At 44.0% G+C, this 14,191-nt stretch overlaps 4 protein-coding genes and 1 long non-coding RNA gene across 5 annotated transcripts; all 5 read left to right on the top strand.

The window, feature by feature from the left end:
• Positions 1–9: 9 nt before the first annotated feature.
• LOC132260696 (uncharacterized) lies at positions 10–1,297 on the top strand. The gene is made up of 4 exons (XR_009468374.1): positions 10–316; positions 396–495; positions 565–632; positions 1,003–1,297. It is a non-coding gene; the product is annotated as an uncharacterized LOC132260696 (long non-coding RNA).
• Positions 1,298–1,641: 344 nt separating this feature from the next.
• Positions 1,642–5,283, top strand: LOC132260439 (TBC1 domain family member 25). Its single transcript, XM_059758541.1, has 2 exons — positions 1,642–1,837; positions 1,927–5,283. Exons 1-2 carry the CDS (start codon positions 1,787–1,789, stop codon positions 4,822–4,824), a joined length of 2,949 nt encoding a protein of 982 aa, XP_059614524.1. The 5' UTR covers positions 1,642–1,786; the 3' UTR covers positions 4,825–5,283.
• Positions 5,284–5,610: 327 nt separating this feature from the next.
• Positions 5,611–12,847, top strand: LOC132259229 (zinc finger protein 729-like). The gene is made up of 10 exons (XM_059756785.1): positions 5,611–5,789; positions 5,853–6,800; positions 7,089–7,268; positions 7,368–8,860; positions 9,852–9,873; positions 9,948–10,019; positions 10,089–11,215; positions 11,362–11,557; positions 11,616–12,619; positions 12,721–12,847. The coding sequence occupies exons 1-10, from the start codon at positions 5,613–5,615 to the stop codon at positions 12,737–12,739; spliced, it is 5,238 nt and encodes a 1,745-aa protein (XP_059612768.1). The 5' UTR covers positions 5,611–5,612; the 3' UTR covers positions 12,740–12,847.
• Positions 9,804–11,311, top strand: LOC132260914 (zinc finger protein OZF-like). The gene is made up of 2 exons (XM_059759308.1): positions 9,804–10,019; positions 10,089–11,311. Exons 1-2 carry the CDS (start codon positions 9,882–9,884, stop codon positions 11,217–11,219), a joined length of 1,269 nt encoding a protein of 422 aa, XP_059615291.1. The 5' UTR covers positions 9,804–9,881; the 3' UTR covers positions 11,220–11,311.
• On the top strand, positions 12,770–14,185 carry LOC132260915 (zinc finger protein 287-like). Its single transcript, XM_059759309.1, has 2 exons — positions 12,770–13,002; positions 13,076–14,185. Exons 1-2 carry the CDS (start codon positions 12,868–12,870, stop codon positions 14,081–14,083), a joined length of 1,143 nt encoding a protein of 380 aa, XP_059615292.1. The 5' UTR covers positions 12,770–12,867; the 3' UTR covers positions 14,084–14,185.
• The last annotated feature ends 6 nt before the right edge of the window (positions 14,186–14,191 follow it).

The raw sequence follows: 14,191 nt of genomic DNA, 5'->3' as shown, positions 1-14,191 counted from the left end.
TTCGCCCTATGGAGAACGGATTCCACGATCCGAAATCGTCCATGGAATATCTTCCACTTTTCTTCCTATAATAGGAATAAAATCCTCGGAATTCCAAGCTATCCTCCATGGATAAATTCCACTTTATTCCAAGCAAGATACCATGGAATAATTCCATATATATTCCTTTTGGCCATCCATGGATATTAGAATGGAATATTTTCCATGGTGATAAATCCGCGGAATATCCATGGGTTTTCCACGGAATAATTCGCTCTTTGCGCGTCCCCACGCGATTACGTCAGTCTTGTGAAATTCTTCTCATAGGAAAGAACGCGTAAGTATTTTTCTGTACTTTTCAGTACTAAAACGTTAAGTTTTAATGGTAAACACTCTAAGTTTGGTGATATTTTCAGGAAAAGTGCTGAATGTATGCGATGGAGACGGCACAGGGACCCCACAGTCAGAGAAGACTCGAGGTTTCCGGACAACGTCAAAGTAGGAGAAACAATCAATGTAAGTATGGAATTACCGAAACATAAGAGATATATCCTGTTTTCTATACTGAACATGTCTTTTTTACAGGAAAATAGGATGCGGAAAAGCGGTTACCGGAGGATCTACTTATCCGACAGAGTGTGACTCATGACAAGGTAAAAAATGTTCTTCATGTTCTCGAATTCTTATGGCGAAAATCCATGGAACATCCTATAAATAACCATGGAAGATTTCCATGCTGGAATTTCATCCATGGTGAATCCCTCGGAACTCCGTGGATCAGCAAGGAAAACCCTTGGAATTCAGCATGGAAGATTCCATGCTGAATTCCATAGGAATTTAGCAAGGATGATTTTCCATGGATTATTTCCCACATTGCTTCCAAATTTTCCATGGTGACTTTTCCCATATATGGAAGATTTCCATTGCAATTCCATTGGCCAATCCAAGGACGATTACAAGGAATACCATGGAGGGAATACCATGCAAATATACGATCAGTAATTAGTGTATTTTATTTTCCAGCTTTTTTCAAACATATCCGGACCGGTGCGAGAAGACATCAAAGAGCATCTCGACTTCCGGCGACCGCGGTAGCAGTCGTCTAGAAAAGTAGCAGTCCCTGGGAAGCGGCATAGCAGCCACCAAGGCAACGCGTAATCACAATCAGAATCACATTTGTAAGATTGATTGGTTATATTTAATAAATACAAATCCAAATATAAATGAGTCTTTTTTTGGATATTTTGGGGCGGAGCGCCGGGAATTTCTGGGAGAAATTTCACACATTGGAATTTCCTCCATGGTATTCCTTGTAATCGTCCTTGGATTGGTCAATGGAATCGCAATGGAAATCTTCCATATATGGGAAAAGTCACCATGGAAAATTTGGAAGCAATGTGGGAAATAATCCATGGAAAATCATCCTTGCTAAATTCCTATGGAATTCAGCATGGAATCTTCCATGCTGAATTCCAAGGATTTTCCTTGTTGATCCACGGAGTTCCGAGGAATTTTCCATGGATGCTGTTACGCGGATAGCATGGAAATCGTCCATGGTTATCCATTGGATATTCCACGGATTTTCGCCATAGGGCGGAGCTGCGGCGATTTTGACAAGCAACACTCCGACCACTGAGCTGCCGCAGCGCCACCACGCGGCAGACTTCCGGAGTGTCAGTGTGTGTCATTTTCTGGGAGAAAAAAGACGTGCAAATTGCTTTTCTTAGCTTTTTCATTGTCTGAAAATGCTTTTCAATCTAGTCAAGCAGCGTGAGTGAGTTGGAAGACTTGTTCAAAGTGAGTCGGCATGGCGGGCGTGCTTGGATATAGTCGCGAGGCTGTGCGGGTGCGAGTAAAGGTGAGATGTCTGGGATGTTATTTCCCAAAAATTTCCTTGCTTTCACCACATTTTCCACTCCAATTCACACACTTTCCCTCTCTTCGCAGAAGTATGAGATGAATCTGCCGCCCGAGTGGCGGAAGTTCTCGGTGGATCCACAAATAACTTCCCTTGAGGTGCTGTACAGTCTCCTAGCGAAGGCGTTCGACCTCAAGACAGACTTCACGATAAGCTACAAGGCGATCGATCCTAATGGCCAGGAAATCTACCTGTCGGTGCTGTCGGACTGGGATCTGGACGCTGCCTTCCTCAGAGCGCACAATTACTCAATAGCTAACGCCTCGGAACCATGTCTCAACCTCCGTGTGGATATCAAGCCGTTCTCCGAGGCGCCAGATTGGGATTCCACGAGCAATTCGAGCAACATGAGCGCCCCCAAGGAGAACATGTTGGGCGCCGGACAGCGATACGTTCAGAATGTGCAGAATCGTCTCCCTGGAATCCTCATGAATCAAATGGAGAGGACTTTCTCCATGGTTCAGCGGGCTTTCAATTTCATAGATGAGCAGACAATTTTGCAGCCCCCGAGACACCCATTAACAGACGCAGAGTTCCGTGGGATGCTGGACTCTGTGGGTCAGATTGTGCAACCGTTCAACCTGCGACAGGTGATTTACATGGGTGGCATTGACCCGAGCTTGAGAAGAGTAGTGTGGAAGCACATTCTGAACGTCTATCCGGACGGGATGACTGGAAGAGAGAGAATGGACTACATCAAGAGGAAGTCCACGGAGTACTTCAAGCTCCGCGAGACGTGGAGAATAGCTGTCCAGCGGGGGAACGTTGCCGGGGAGTTGGCCTATGTGACCAGCATGGTGAGGAAGGATGTCCTTCGCACCGACAGGTTGCATCCCTTCTACGCAGGCAGTGATGATAATCAAAATATTGCTGCTCTCTTCAATATTCTCACCACGTTCGCTCTCAATCATCCATCTGTAAGCTATTGTCAGGGCATGTCGGACATCGCTTCGCCTCTCCTGGTCACGATGGGCGGCGATGAGGCTCAGGCTTACATTTGCTTTTGTGCCGTCATGAGGCGTCTCTGCGGGAACTTCATGCTCGATGGACTGGCCATGACACAGAAATTCACCCACTTAACCATCTCTCTCCAGCACTACGATCCGGAATTCTATGAGTATCTCAAAGCACAGCAGGCGGACGACCTTCTCTTCTGCTACCGTTGGCTTTTGCTCGAGATGAAGCGGGAGTTTGCCTTTGAAGACAGCTTGCGGATGCTGGAGGTGCTGTGGAGTTCTCTTCCTTCGGACCCGCCTGAGCAAGAGTTAAAGCTGCACGAGAGGGAGTTCGAGGTGACTCCGGAGATTGTGGCGCCGAACATGTCATCAATCCTCAGAACACCCAGGGAAAATCCTTATACAAAAATCTGCGCATTGCGTCGGCAAAACTCAGCCGCATCACTACAGAGTCATCACATCAGCTACCCAACGAGTCCAGCTCCGCTGGGCACCACTAAGCGCCTGAATCATAGCCTTGACGAGACCTTGGCGTGTCTCAGTCCTGATATGAACAACAGTAAGAGTCCTCAGAGTCTGGACGAGACAAAGTTTAGGTTCCCTGAGTGTTCGACAAAACAGGAGGAGATTCTGGAGGAAAAGCCTGTGGAGATTTGCGCGGACAGTGCTGAAATGGAGCCCCAGCGGCCCTCAACGCCTGACGAAGCTCCACGGAGACAACCTCTAGTTAAGGGTGGTTCTCTGAATCGTCATGTGACAGGGAAGAAATCGTCAGGAGGGCACTTTAGGGAACTGAAAGAGCGTCTAGCGGCTAGCAAAAAGGGCATTCTAGCTTCCTTCGACAGTGTTCAGACGAATGATCAGGGCCAGAAACTTGTGAAGAACTTCAATGAATTCCTCAATTTTGCCGCAATGAACAAGCAGGCGGAAAAAGGAAAGGCGGAAGAGAGATCAACCAATCCCTTTGATGACAGTCCAGATGATTCGCAAGAGTACTTCCCCATGACCACGTCCATGACGAGGGAATTGCGGTTGGAATTGGAGAATCTGGATAGGCAGCTCTTTGGGCCAGACTTTCAGAAGAAGCACTTTAACTCGCTGCTGGATTGTGACACACCAGGAAGTGGGGATTCTGTGAACAGTGGGGATAAGAACAAGTCGCCAGGAATTGCGTACACAAAGTTGGAGCACAACTCAATTGAGGTGTGCGAGAGTCTCTTCAATGGGCACCAGAAAGAGGTGGGATCGGGAGAAGAGACGCCGGCAAAGGTGACGAGTGGCACGACGGATGTCTTCGTCTGGGAGAATCCTCTACACCAGCTGAATTCTGGGACAGAGGAGGAGCGTCGAGTGGCGGGAGTGAATCTCACCACGCCCGATGAGCAGACTGATCTAGAATATGATGGGGAAATTGTCGATGAGACGAACGGCGGTAAATCCATCACTCCAATTCGCCTGTTGATTCGGCGAAATGACTCAAAGCCCAGCAGCAGGAATTCGGTTGTGTACGGCGAGGAGTCAGACTCTGACCGATCGGACAGCTGGAATGAGTCGCGAAAGCTACTGGAGCCACCCAGAAGTACACTAGATGTGGATCAGAGAATCACCGCCGCCGTCACGATGACCAATTCGTGTGAAGAGGCGTCTGAGGCGAGTAACTCAGCCCCACCACCAAAGATTCCTGGCGATCTGCCGCCGCCAAGTGAGTTTGGCGGCGGCAATCCCTTCCTCATCTTCCTGGCGCTGTCGCTGCTCCTGCAGAGCAGAGATTTTGTGATAAAGAGCGGAATGGACTACAATGAGATGGCCATGCACTTCGACAAGATGGTCCGGAAGCACAACGTCACGCGAACACTGAATCACGCGCGCCGGATGTACGCGGACTACCTGCGATCTCAGAGCTCCTCAGGGGCCAGCCGAACGACTGCGGGGCCCATCGGCACGGCCAGGAAGCATTCCAATAGACTTTAGGATGCCACTGCGATAGGTTCTCGATGGGGATTTCGAATGATATTCATACAGTAGAGAGTATTTTGCATTTTTTATATGATATCCAGAGCTTTTTTACATAACTTATCGTTCCTAATTGCAGCATTTTGATTAGTATGAAAGGAAAATGTGGCTATTTGAGAGATTTATTTAATGTGAAGTAATATTTCCGTGTGATTCACGCAGAGCATTTCGAAATCTCCACCGCGATTTAGGATCATTCCGGTAGATGTGATTTCAGATAGGTTTATTCCCAAACTATTATATCCCAGATCGCATGCTTTGATCTTATTATAAACTGATCTTGATCGCGAGCGAGAATAAAATCTGGCGAGAATGCAAAGACTTTTACTTCCTAAGAAGATTGTTGGTCATCCGATGTAATGCGTACGCAATAGTGCACTCGCACCTTGTAAGCAATTTATTAATTTTCATTAATAAACATGGCTTGTCTTTCGATCCAAATAGTTGTCTTTTGAATGTTTGAAGGAAATTTTGCAATATAAATTTGGAAATTGAGGCAATTTGAAAGTTTCTCGCGTTCAAGTCAAGTGCAATTTCGACAATGATTTCTTGAATATTCTGAACAATTTGGTAACTGTGAATGAATTATTTCATTATTGCAGTCATGAAATGCTCCAAATTGAGCGAATATTTACATATGTATCTTCAAAATTAATAATTTCATGGAAAAGATTACAAAATCACTTGTGATTTCAAAACTCCCGCTGGAGCGCCTCATGCGGCCAACTTCAGTTTGCTCAACCAAGATGTCAAAGGAAAAGGCTGCTGCTCCTGCTAAAACTAAAACACCGAAAGTAATACTGAAAAGAGAGATAAATCCACAAATATGCCGAATCTGTGAGGAAAAGGATGCGCTAGTGGACTTGACGGAGACCGTAAATTATCACCTACTCGTGAAACTGCAGCAGATCGAGGGTCCAAGAGTATGGGCATGTTTCATAACGTACATTTTTTCACCTTTTCACAATATTTTTCCACAATTCCAGCAAAGTACGGATGCTAAGAACTTCGATGAGATCTTCAAGTATATTTGCTACAGGTGTGAGAATGCCCTACAAGGATACTATGCATTCAGGAGTAAAATCCGTATAATGCGCCTGAGACTCATGAACTTTGCGATCACCGGGAGAATCAGTGTTGAAAGGCTCAGAGAGCCTAAAAATGCAGATAAGAAACCCGAGAAGGCTATTGATGACTATCTGGAAGAAGTACTTCAACCAGATCCTGGTCAAAGAGAGGAGTCCAATGTTATCGCTGAGCCAGAGTTTATAGAGGTTGACATTGATGCAATTAAGATAGAACAATTTATGGAAGAATCCGCAGTTGACGTTCCTGAAGACACAAGTTGGAAAGAAATTTACCGACCGAAGACATCGCCAAAGCCCAAAAACGAGAAATTGATTCTGAAGACCGTGGAAGAAACCAAGATCAAGTGTTCACAGTGCAAAGAGAAGTTCAAGGATCAAAGATCTCTGGCTAACCATCTCATGAGAACGCATCGTCCTGAATCTCAAAAAAAGCCAGTGCAAAAGACACAAAAGAACAGGAAGTGTCCTTTTTGTGGCCAAATATTTGACCGCATGTTCACATATTTGGAACATTTAAGACTCCACGATGCTTCCCTTTTCAAGTGCAAGTACTGCGCTGAAGAATACAAATCGAGGCTGAATTGTAGAATCCATGAAATGGGCCATCGCGAGAGAGATTTCAATACTGAACAGCATCTAAAGCAGCTTAAGGTTCAAAGAGCGAACGTTTTGGTGCAATGTGTTCCGCCACTGCGACTCGAAAATACCAAAGGCACCACAACTCCAAGCAATCCCACAACCTCCACAGCTCGAACTTGTATGAAGATCCTGCATCTGAGAAAAAAGCGAATTCTTCTCAAGAACTTTAAAAGTGAAAAAAATGTGAAGAATGCGGCGAACTATTTAGATACATAAACATTCACGGCGCCTACACACGCTCTCAGTGCAAACAGTCTGTCAAGACGAAGGGACTCTTGAGATTTCACATAGGAGAGGAACATCTGAAACCACTTTCAATAACGAAAAGGAAAAGAAATGAAATAAAAGATTTATTGAGAATACAAAAATTTTCTGGCGGGAGAAAAACCGCACAGTGAGTACAGCGCTCCTTGCGATTGGTTGCGCAAATGCGTTTTCCGGAAAAATGAGAAGCTATTTTTGACGTTTAACTTGGTCACAAATTTTTGTTGATGGTCTGGGAAAATGAGTGAAAAAGACTTCTCTCTCAGTATTCCTGTGGATGAAAAGCGTGGCAAACCAGCATCGGAACTACATATTTGTCGAATATGTGAGACACAAGATGATCTGCTGGATATTCTCACCGAAAGACACACTCACATCTATGAGAAACTCCAGAAGATTGCCACCTTCAAGGTATGCACTTCCTGTGTAAACAAACGGGTTTCCTGGGAAAATAGACTGGGTGTGCCGAGTCAGGAGGGATACTACTGCTGATTTGTGTCTGTTTTTCAGGAGGAAGACAGCAGCAATACCTTCAAATATGTGTGTTATGACTGCAGAGATAAAGTAGATGAATTCTACGAGTTCAAGCGCAAGTGTGAAGACACGTATGAGAAACTGTGCAAGGAATTGCTTGAGGACTCGGATGAGAACAGAAAGGGGGACAGATCCTCTCCGGGCAGCGATGTTTTTCACATTGAAGATGTATTCGTGAAGACTGAATATCCAGTGGATGAGATCTTCTGTCGCGACGACACTGATGACGAGTCTGATAATGATTTTGACGAGAATTGCATGGATTTCCTGCAAGTGAAGGTGGAGGACAGGAATCCCGAGGTGAAGGACGAGGATGGCGAGGAGAGGCGAACAAGAAGGAAGAATAGAAAGTCAGTGGACAGGAGTTATCAGTGCAGTGAGTGCGATGAGACTTTCCAGAATCACTACTATTACACAAAGCATAAGGCCACCCATCAAGAAGCTAAGGACACCATCTGCTCTATTTGTAACCATGAATTCTCGACAAAACAGAATCTAAAGCGCCACATTGAGGACATTCATGAGAAGGTGGAGAAGCCGAGAGACGACAAAGAATACCAGTGCACACAGTGTGAGTTGACATTCAAGAATCACTACTATCTCACAAAGCACCAGGGCGTGCACACGACCCAGAAGAAGAACATCTGTCCCATATGTGGCCAGGAGTATTCAACGAAGCAGAACCTGCGGCGCCACATTGAGGACATCCATGAGAAGATCAAGAAAGCCAAGGGAAAAGACTCATACCAGTGCAATCAGTGCGACAAATCCTTCAAGAATCACTACTTCCTCACCAAGCATCGCATGATCCACACCAACTCCAAGAAGAACGTCTGTCCGCACTGCAATCAGATGTATTCCACGAAGCAGAACCTCCGGCGCCACATTGAGGACATCCACGAGAAATTGCGCAATCACCTGTGCACAATCTGTGGCAAGGGATTCGCCCAGATCACCACTCTGAAGTCCCACTACAACGTCCATTCGAAGATCAAGTTCCAGTGCGACGTGTGCGGGAAGCGCTTCAAGACGGAGATGTACCTGAAGCTGCACAAGCTGCGCCATATCCCGCCCGAGGAGCGCACGGACAAGATCAAGAAGCGGTTGAAGAGTGACGGCTCCAAGGCCAAGAAGGTCATCTGCATCTGCTCCTTCTGCGGCAAGATCTCCAACACGGCGGCCATCCATCAAAACCACCTTCGCACGCATACGGGCGAGAAGCCCTTCGAGTGCGACATCTGCAAGAAGTGTTTCTCCTTCAAGTTCGTCCTGGAGACACACATGAGGGTGCACACGGGCGAGAAGCCCTATAAGTGTGACACCTGCGGAATGGCCTTCCGCCAGAGTGCCCATCTCAAGACGCACAAGAGAGTGCACACGGGCGAGAAGCCCTACAAATGCGTCGTCTGCGAGAAGGCCTTCGCGGAGAGACGGAGCCTCAAGGTGCACATGAGACTCCACACTGGGGAGTCCACATGACTGTAAGTGGTTCTATCGTCCGCTGCGATTGACAAATTAGTCAATCTGGGATTGAAAGTATAGACAGCCACGCTGATGAATCCCTGCCTTTTGAGTTGCTACTTTTTATCCTTTTCACTCAATGGTTTTATAGTGAAAACCAGAGCCTCAAGATTTTATATAAACTCAAACAGTTCTTTTATGGATTTTTTAATCTCAAGTACGGTATGAAAAACTTACATATTCTAGAATAGAATAATTATAAAAATATATCATGAAAACTAAGTGCAATGATTTAGTTCGCACAATAGAGACTCTTTTATTCTACACACACAAGAGGAAAATTGCCAATGCAAAACACAGAGGCTCAGAAATCGAATAAATCAGATTATTTTGCAAATTTTAGAATCACAAAATTGTTTAAATGATCAAGAGAGTATTGCATTCATGTATGTAGAATCAAAATATGAATAAGATTAGATTGATAGTACAATGTCTTATAAGATGTATCTCGCAAAAGACAGTATATATTATACTTTTGTCGAAATATCAGTAAATGTTAGGTAAGAGCTAAGCTTAAAGGAAGTATCTCTTATCAAGACAGAGTCCTAGAGAGTTAGAACTACAGTAGGTATTGTGTTTAGGTTTAGAATCAAACTCAAAGCTAGTCAAAATTTTATTTAAGCATAAAAGTGCTCCATTTTTTCATCGAATTTCCTTTCCTATATTTTACAATTTGACCTAGTTTAGAGCATAAACATTTATAAAAGCTGAATTTGTCAATCTTATGTCGTACATTTCTAAAGAATGGTATAATAAAAATAAACTTTGGAATTCATAAAATGCTACAATTAAACACTATCAACGGTTTCATGGTTTCATTTAAATCTTTCACCATTTCGATCGAAGCGCCTCTTGCGGATTGCTCCGGTCTTAGAAAAGTAAACAAGTCATCTGTAAAGTGGGTTGCTTTTTAGGAAAACACAAAACCTCCTCTTTTAGCCTGAAATATCCGTCTGAGAAGGTGAATTTATGATTAATATGACTTCTAAGGGAACCGATTTGTTGGAAAAGTGCCAAATATGTGAGAAATCACAGAAACTTTGGAAACCCAATGAAGAAGAATTGAGACATCTTCAAGACAAGCTGGAATCATTGACCAATTCTGGGGTAAATTTTTGAAATAGCATATTTGTAGAATGTGTGCTTGTATGTTGTATAATATTGTGCTTTATTTAGAATCAACATAGCAATTGGTTGCAATCACTGTGCACGGATTGCAAGAAGAGACTCGATGATTTGTGGGAGTTCAAAATCCTCTGCAAGAATGCGTACAGGAAGTATCTGGATATCCAAGAGGCTCAGGAAATGCCGGATGACTATGATATGTCTTCTTACGATGTGAAGGATGATTACGAAGACAGCGAAAAAGATCGCAAGATCTTCCCCACTGAGAAAATGGACGAAGAGGAAGAAGAGAAGAAGTACTTCCAATCATTTGAAATGGTCATGCTTGCAGAAGAGACCACCATCGATATGGATTTACAGCGGAAGCGCAAGAAGCCGAAGAGCAGCGAAAAGGCACCGGAAAGACCCAAAAAGAAGAGGAAAAGGCCAGAGAACAAGGTGGGGAAGATACACAAGGAAAGCAGACAGAAGCTAAGTTTGCCCGGACCGTACACATGTGCTATTTGTGACAAGCAGTTCATCGCGAAGCAGAACATAAGGCAGCACGTTGTTGTTGTGCACAAGAAGACGCGAAACTTCCTATGCAACTTCTGTGGCAGGAAATGCGTGAATCGCCAGAGCTTGATTGTTCACGAGCAGACGCACAATGAGAACAGACCTCGAGTGCCTTGTGAATTCTGCAAAGAGACCTTCAGCACGAAGCACACCCTCAACAAGCACTTGAAGTTGGTGCACGCAGAGCTAAAACAGGAGGAGAGATTCTGGATCTGTCAACAGTGCAGCACAATCACAGAGGGCAGATATGAGTACTACGAGCACCTCAAGACTCACACGGATCTCGATAGGTTCCGATGCCGCTATTGCAGAAGAGAGTTCAGCAGCATTGACATCCTGGCGCAGCACGAGAGCATTCATGTGGATGAGAGGCCATTTACGTGTAAGATTTGCTCGAAAACCTTCAAGCAGAACGCCCATTTGACGCGACACATGAACATTCACACCAGAGCAAGGAAGTTCCCATGTAATTTCTGCGATAAGGTATTCTCCCAGGCCAGCAATCGCAAGGTACACATAAGACTTCACACCGGAGAGACGCCTTACGAATGCTCAAACTGCCGAAAGAGATTCAGCGACAGGAAGCTGTTCAAGAATCACTGCGTGAAATGCTCAGGATCGACGTAAGATCAACATTGATTCTATGACAATATCTATTATTTATTTGATGTGTGGTTTTTTGAATCTTCTGAATAAAAGCCAATTAATTCATTCATCAACCCGGCGCATTTTACCGTTCCGCCGCTTTGCTCCAATCAGCGACGCGTAGCGGATTTATTGATAACTGCAAAGGTAAACAAATAGCGTGGAGTAAATTTCCTGGAATTTCTAGTTTTCTGCGAAAAATGAGTGCAATAGCTAGTAAAATGTGCCAAATTTGTGAAAATGCACAGTCTCTGCTGGACCTGTCGAATGAGGAGTTTAAATATCTCCGAGATAAACTGCAATCAGTCACAAATAAGGAGGTGAAAAATGATTGATGTAGTCAAACAATTCAGTATGAGCAAATTAATTACATTTCAGTATCAGAACATCAACTGGCTGAGATTCATCTGCACTTATTGCAAAGAGAGACTCGATGATCTCTGGGACTTCAAGATTCTCTGCAAGAATGCGTACAGGAAATATTTGGACAGTTTGGACGGATTTGAGGAAGTCAAGGAGGATTGTGAAGTGCCCGCTTTATTCCAAGTCACAACGCTTCCTACATTGAACATAGAAGAGAGTTCCAAGGAGAAAGAAGAGCAATTAGTTCTGATGGAGAAGGAGAAGCGTAGAAAAAACAAATGGAATCCAGTGCATGTCACGTGTTCGCTATGCGACAAAACCTATCTGAAGAGCAACTTGAAGCAGCACATGAATACGGTTCATCTGAAAATCACTCCTTACTTGTGCAATGTTTGCGGAAAGAGATTCGCAACGCGCTATCGAATGGAACAACATGAGTCTGTTCATGTCAAGGATCGACCCAGATTTCCGTGCGATTTATGCAGTAAAACATTCTCTAAGCCCACAAATCTAAAGCGCCACATCACTGAGGTGCATAACGATCCACTGAAGAGGAAACCGCCAAAGCCACGATGCAAGTATTGCTGCATCGCCTTCGAGAACAAGGAGGAGTATCAGGAACACATGAGCAGCCATCCTGGAGTGAGAATTCGTAGGTCAGGATTGGATCTCAAGTGCAAGTTCTGCTCTAAGCAATTCAAAGCTTATGCAATGCTAAAGATCCACGAAAGGATTCACACAGGCGAGAAACCGTATAAATGCGAAATTTGCTCAAAGACCTTCAGGCAGGATCAACATTTAAAGACTCACGAGCGTGTTCACACTGGGCAAAAGAAGTACCCGTGCAAATATTGCGAAAAAGTGTTCACACAGGAAGGCAGTCGCAAGATTCATACGAGAATTCATACAGGAGAAACTCCTTTTCAGTGTTCCAACTGCCCCAAGAGATTCTACGAGAGGAAAATGTGGAAAAACCACAATATTAAGTGTTCTGAGGCATCTCATAATCAACCAACGACGTGAGTTATTCAATTTGCCCTTTTCAAAAGATCTCATGAAAACACAATATGGAAAGTAAATTTAATTCTTAGAAGAAAATGCTATTTCTATCTTATAATAGAGATCGTCTCAAGAATTGAAAAACCCGCGGTTTTCGGATTCTCCTCTTATGCTGCAGCTGCGCTCCCTATTGTAAACTGAAGTAACTAAGAAACGTCAAACATGGCTCACACATTTTCGGAAAGGTGAAATAAAGATTGGCGAAATAATGTCTTCAGTTGAAATTAGCTTTAAGGTTCGGTGTCAGATATGCCAGAATATTACATCCCTCTCAGATGCATGCGCGGATGAAATCAAACTCACTCAAGTTCGTCAGAGAATGGAAGAAGTCACCAATTCTGTGGTATGATGAACAATGTTTTGACGATTGTTTTGATATCAAACTTTTTTATTCTCTCTGCTTTTCTTCCAATTAGGTTGACTGGTTGAGTTTAATTTGTAAATCTTGTAATGAGAGACTGGATGATCTGTGGCACTTCAAAATCACCTGTAAGAATGCATACGCAAAATACTTGGAAGATTTGGAAATCGCCAAATGTCAGGAAATCGAGGAGATTGAGTATGTGGAAGATGCCGAAAATGATATATTGGCAAGAGCAGTGGTGGAAAGTACAATTAGTAAGGAAGAACCAGAGGATAAGGAGAATATTGAGGTGATTGAGATACTTGTAGAAAAACGAACTCAGCCCGAATCTGTTGGCATCGATGGCGATCCTATAGACTATGTGGACTTCTTGGGCAGTTCTGAGGCTGTCCTGGAGCCGGGAGAAGTGTTTTCTGATAAGGCAGAAGTGGTCAGAGTTCGGAAAAAGGAGCAGAGTGGAACCATCAGTGAGGGCAATGAAAGATTCCTATGCTCAACTTGCGGGAAATCCTATACGTCCAAAGCCAATCTAATGCAGCACATAAACATAATTCATTTGAAAATCAAGCCCTACGAGTGTCTTTTTTGCGGCAAAGAATTGGCCACGCGCTACAGGTTGGAGCAACATTTGGAAGTTCATTCAGAAAAGAGAACCAAAATCCCATGCAATACTTGCGACAGATCATTCACCTCGGTGTCAAATTTGCGAAGGCACGTGAATGAAGTGCACAAAGAATTGTGGAAGCGAAGTAACGGCACGAGAAAGCTAGCGAGAAAGTGTACAATTTGCAACATTTCATTCAAAAACAAGATTGAATACCACAAACACATGGATTTGCATCCAGAAGTGAGGATGAAAAAGAAAGGATTGAACAAGAAGTGCGGATTCTGTGATCTGGAGTTTAAGAGCTACCATTCAATGAAGGTCCATGAGAGAGTGCACACAGGCGAAAAGCCATTCGCATGCGAAGTTTGCTCAAAGCAATTTCGGCGGGAACACCACCTGAACGCCCACAGGAATGTGCACAGGAGCAAAAGAACATATCCTTGTGACTTGTGAAATGAAATAAACTCTAAATATTGTTGGTCGAAATGCAAAGGTTCATGTCACAAAGTGTTTTATCAAAACACAATATTGAAAACACTTAGAAATAATAAAAAAGGATCT

Source organism: Phlebotomus argentipes, unplaced genomic scaffold (genome assembly GCF_947086385.1).
Source record: "Phlebotomus argentipes unplaced genomic scaffold, Phlebotomus argentipes genome assembly scaffold_18, whole genome shotgun sequence".
Taxonomy (NCBI): Eukaryota; Metazoa; Arthropoda; class Insecta; order Diptera; family Psychodidae; genus Phlebotomus; species Phlebotomus argentipes.
Note: the sequence above shows the minus strand (reverse complement) of the source record. Positions and strands in the feature narration are given on the sequence as shown.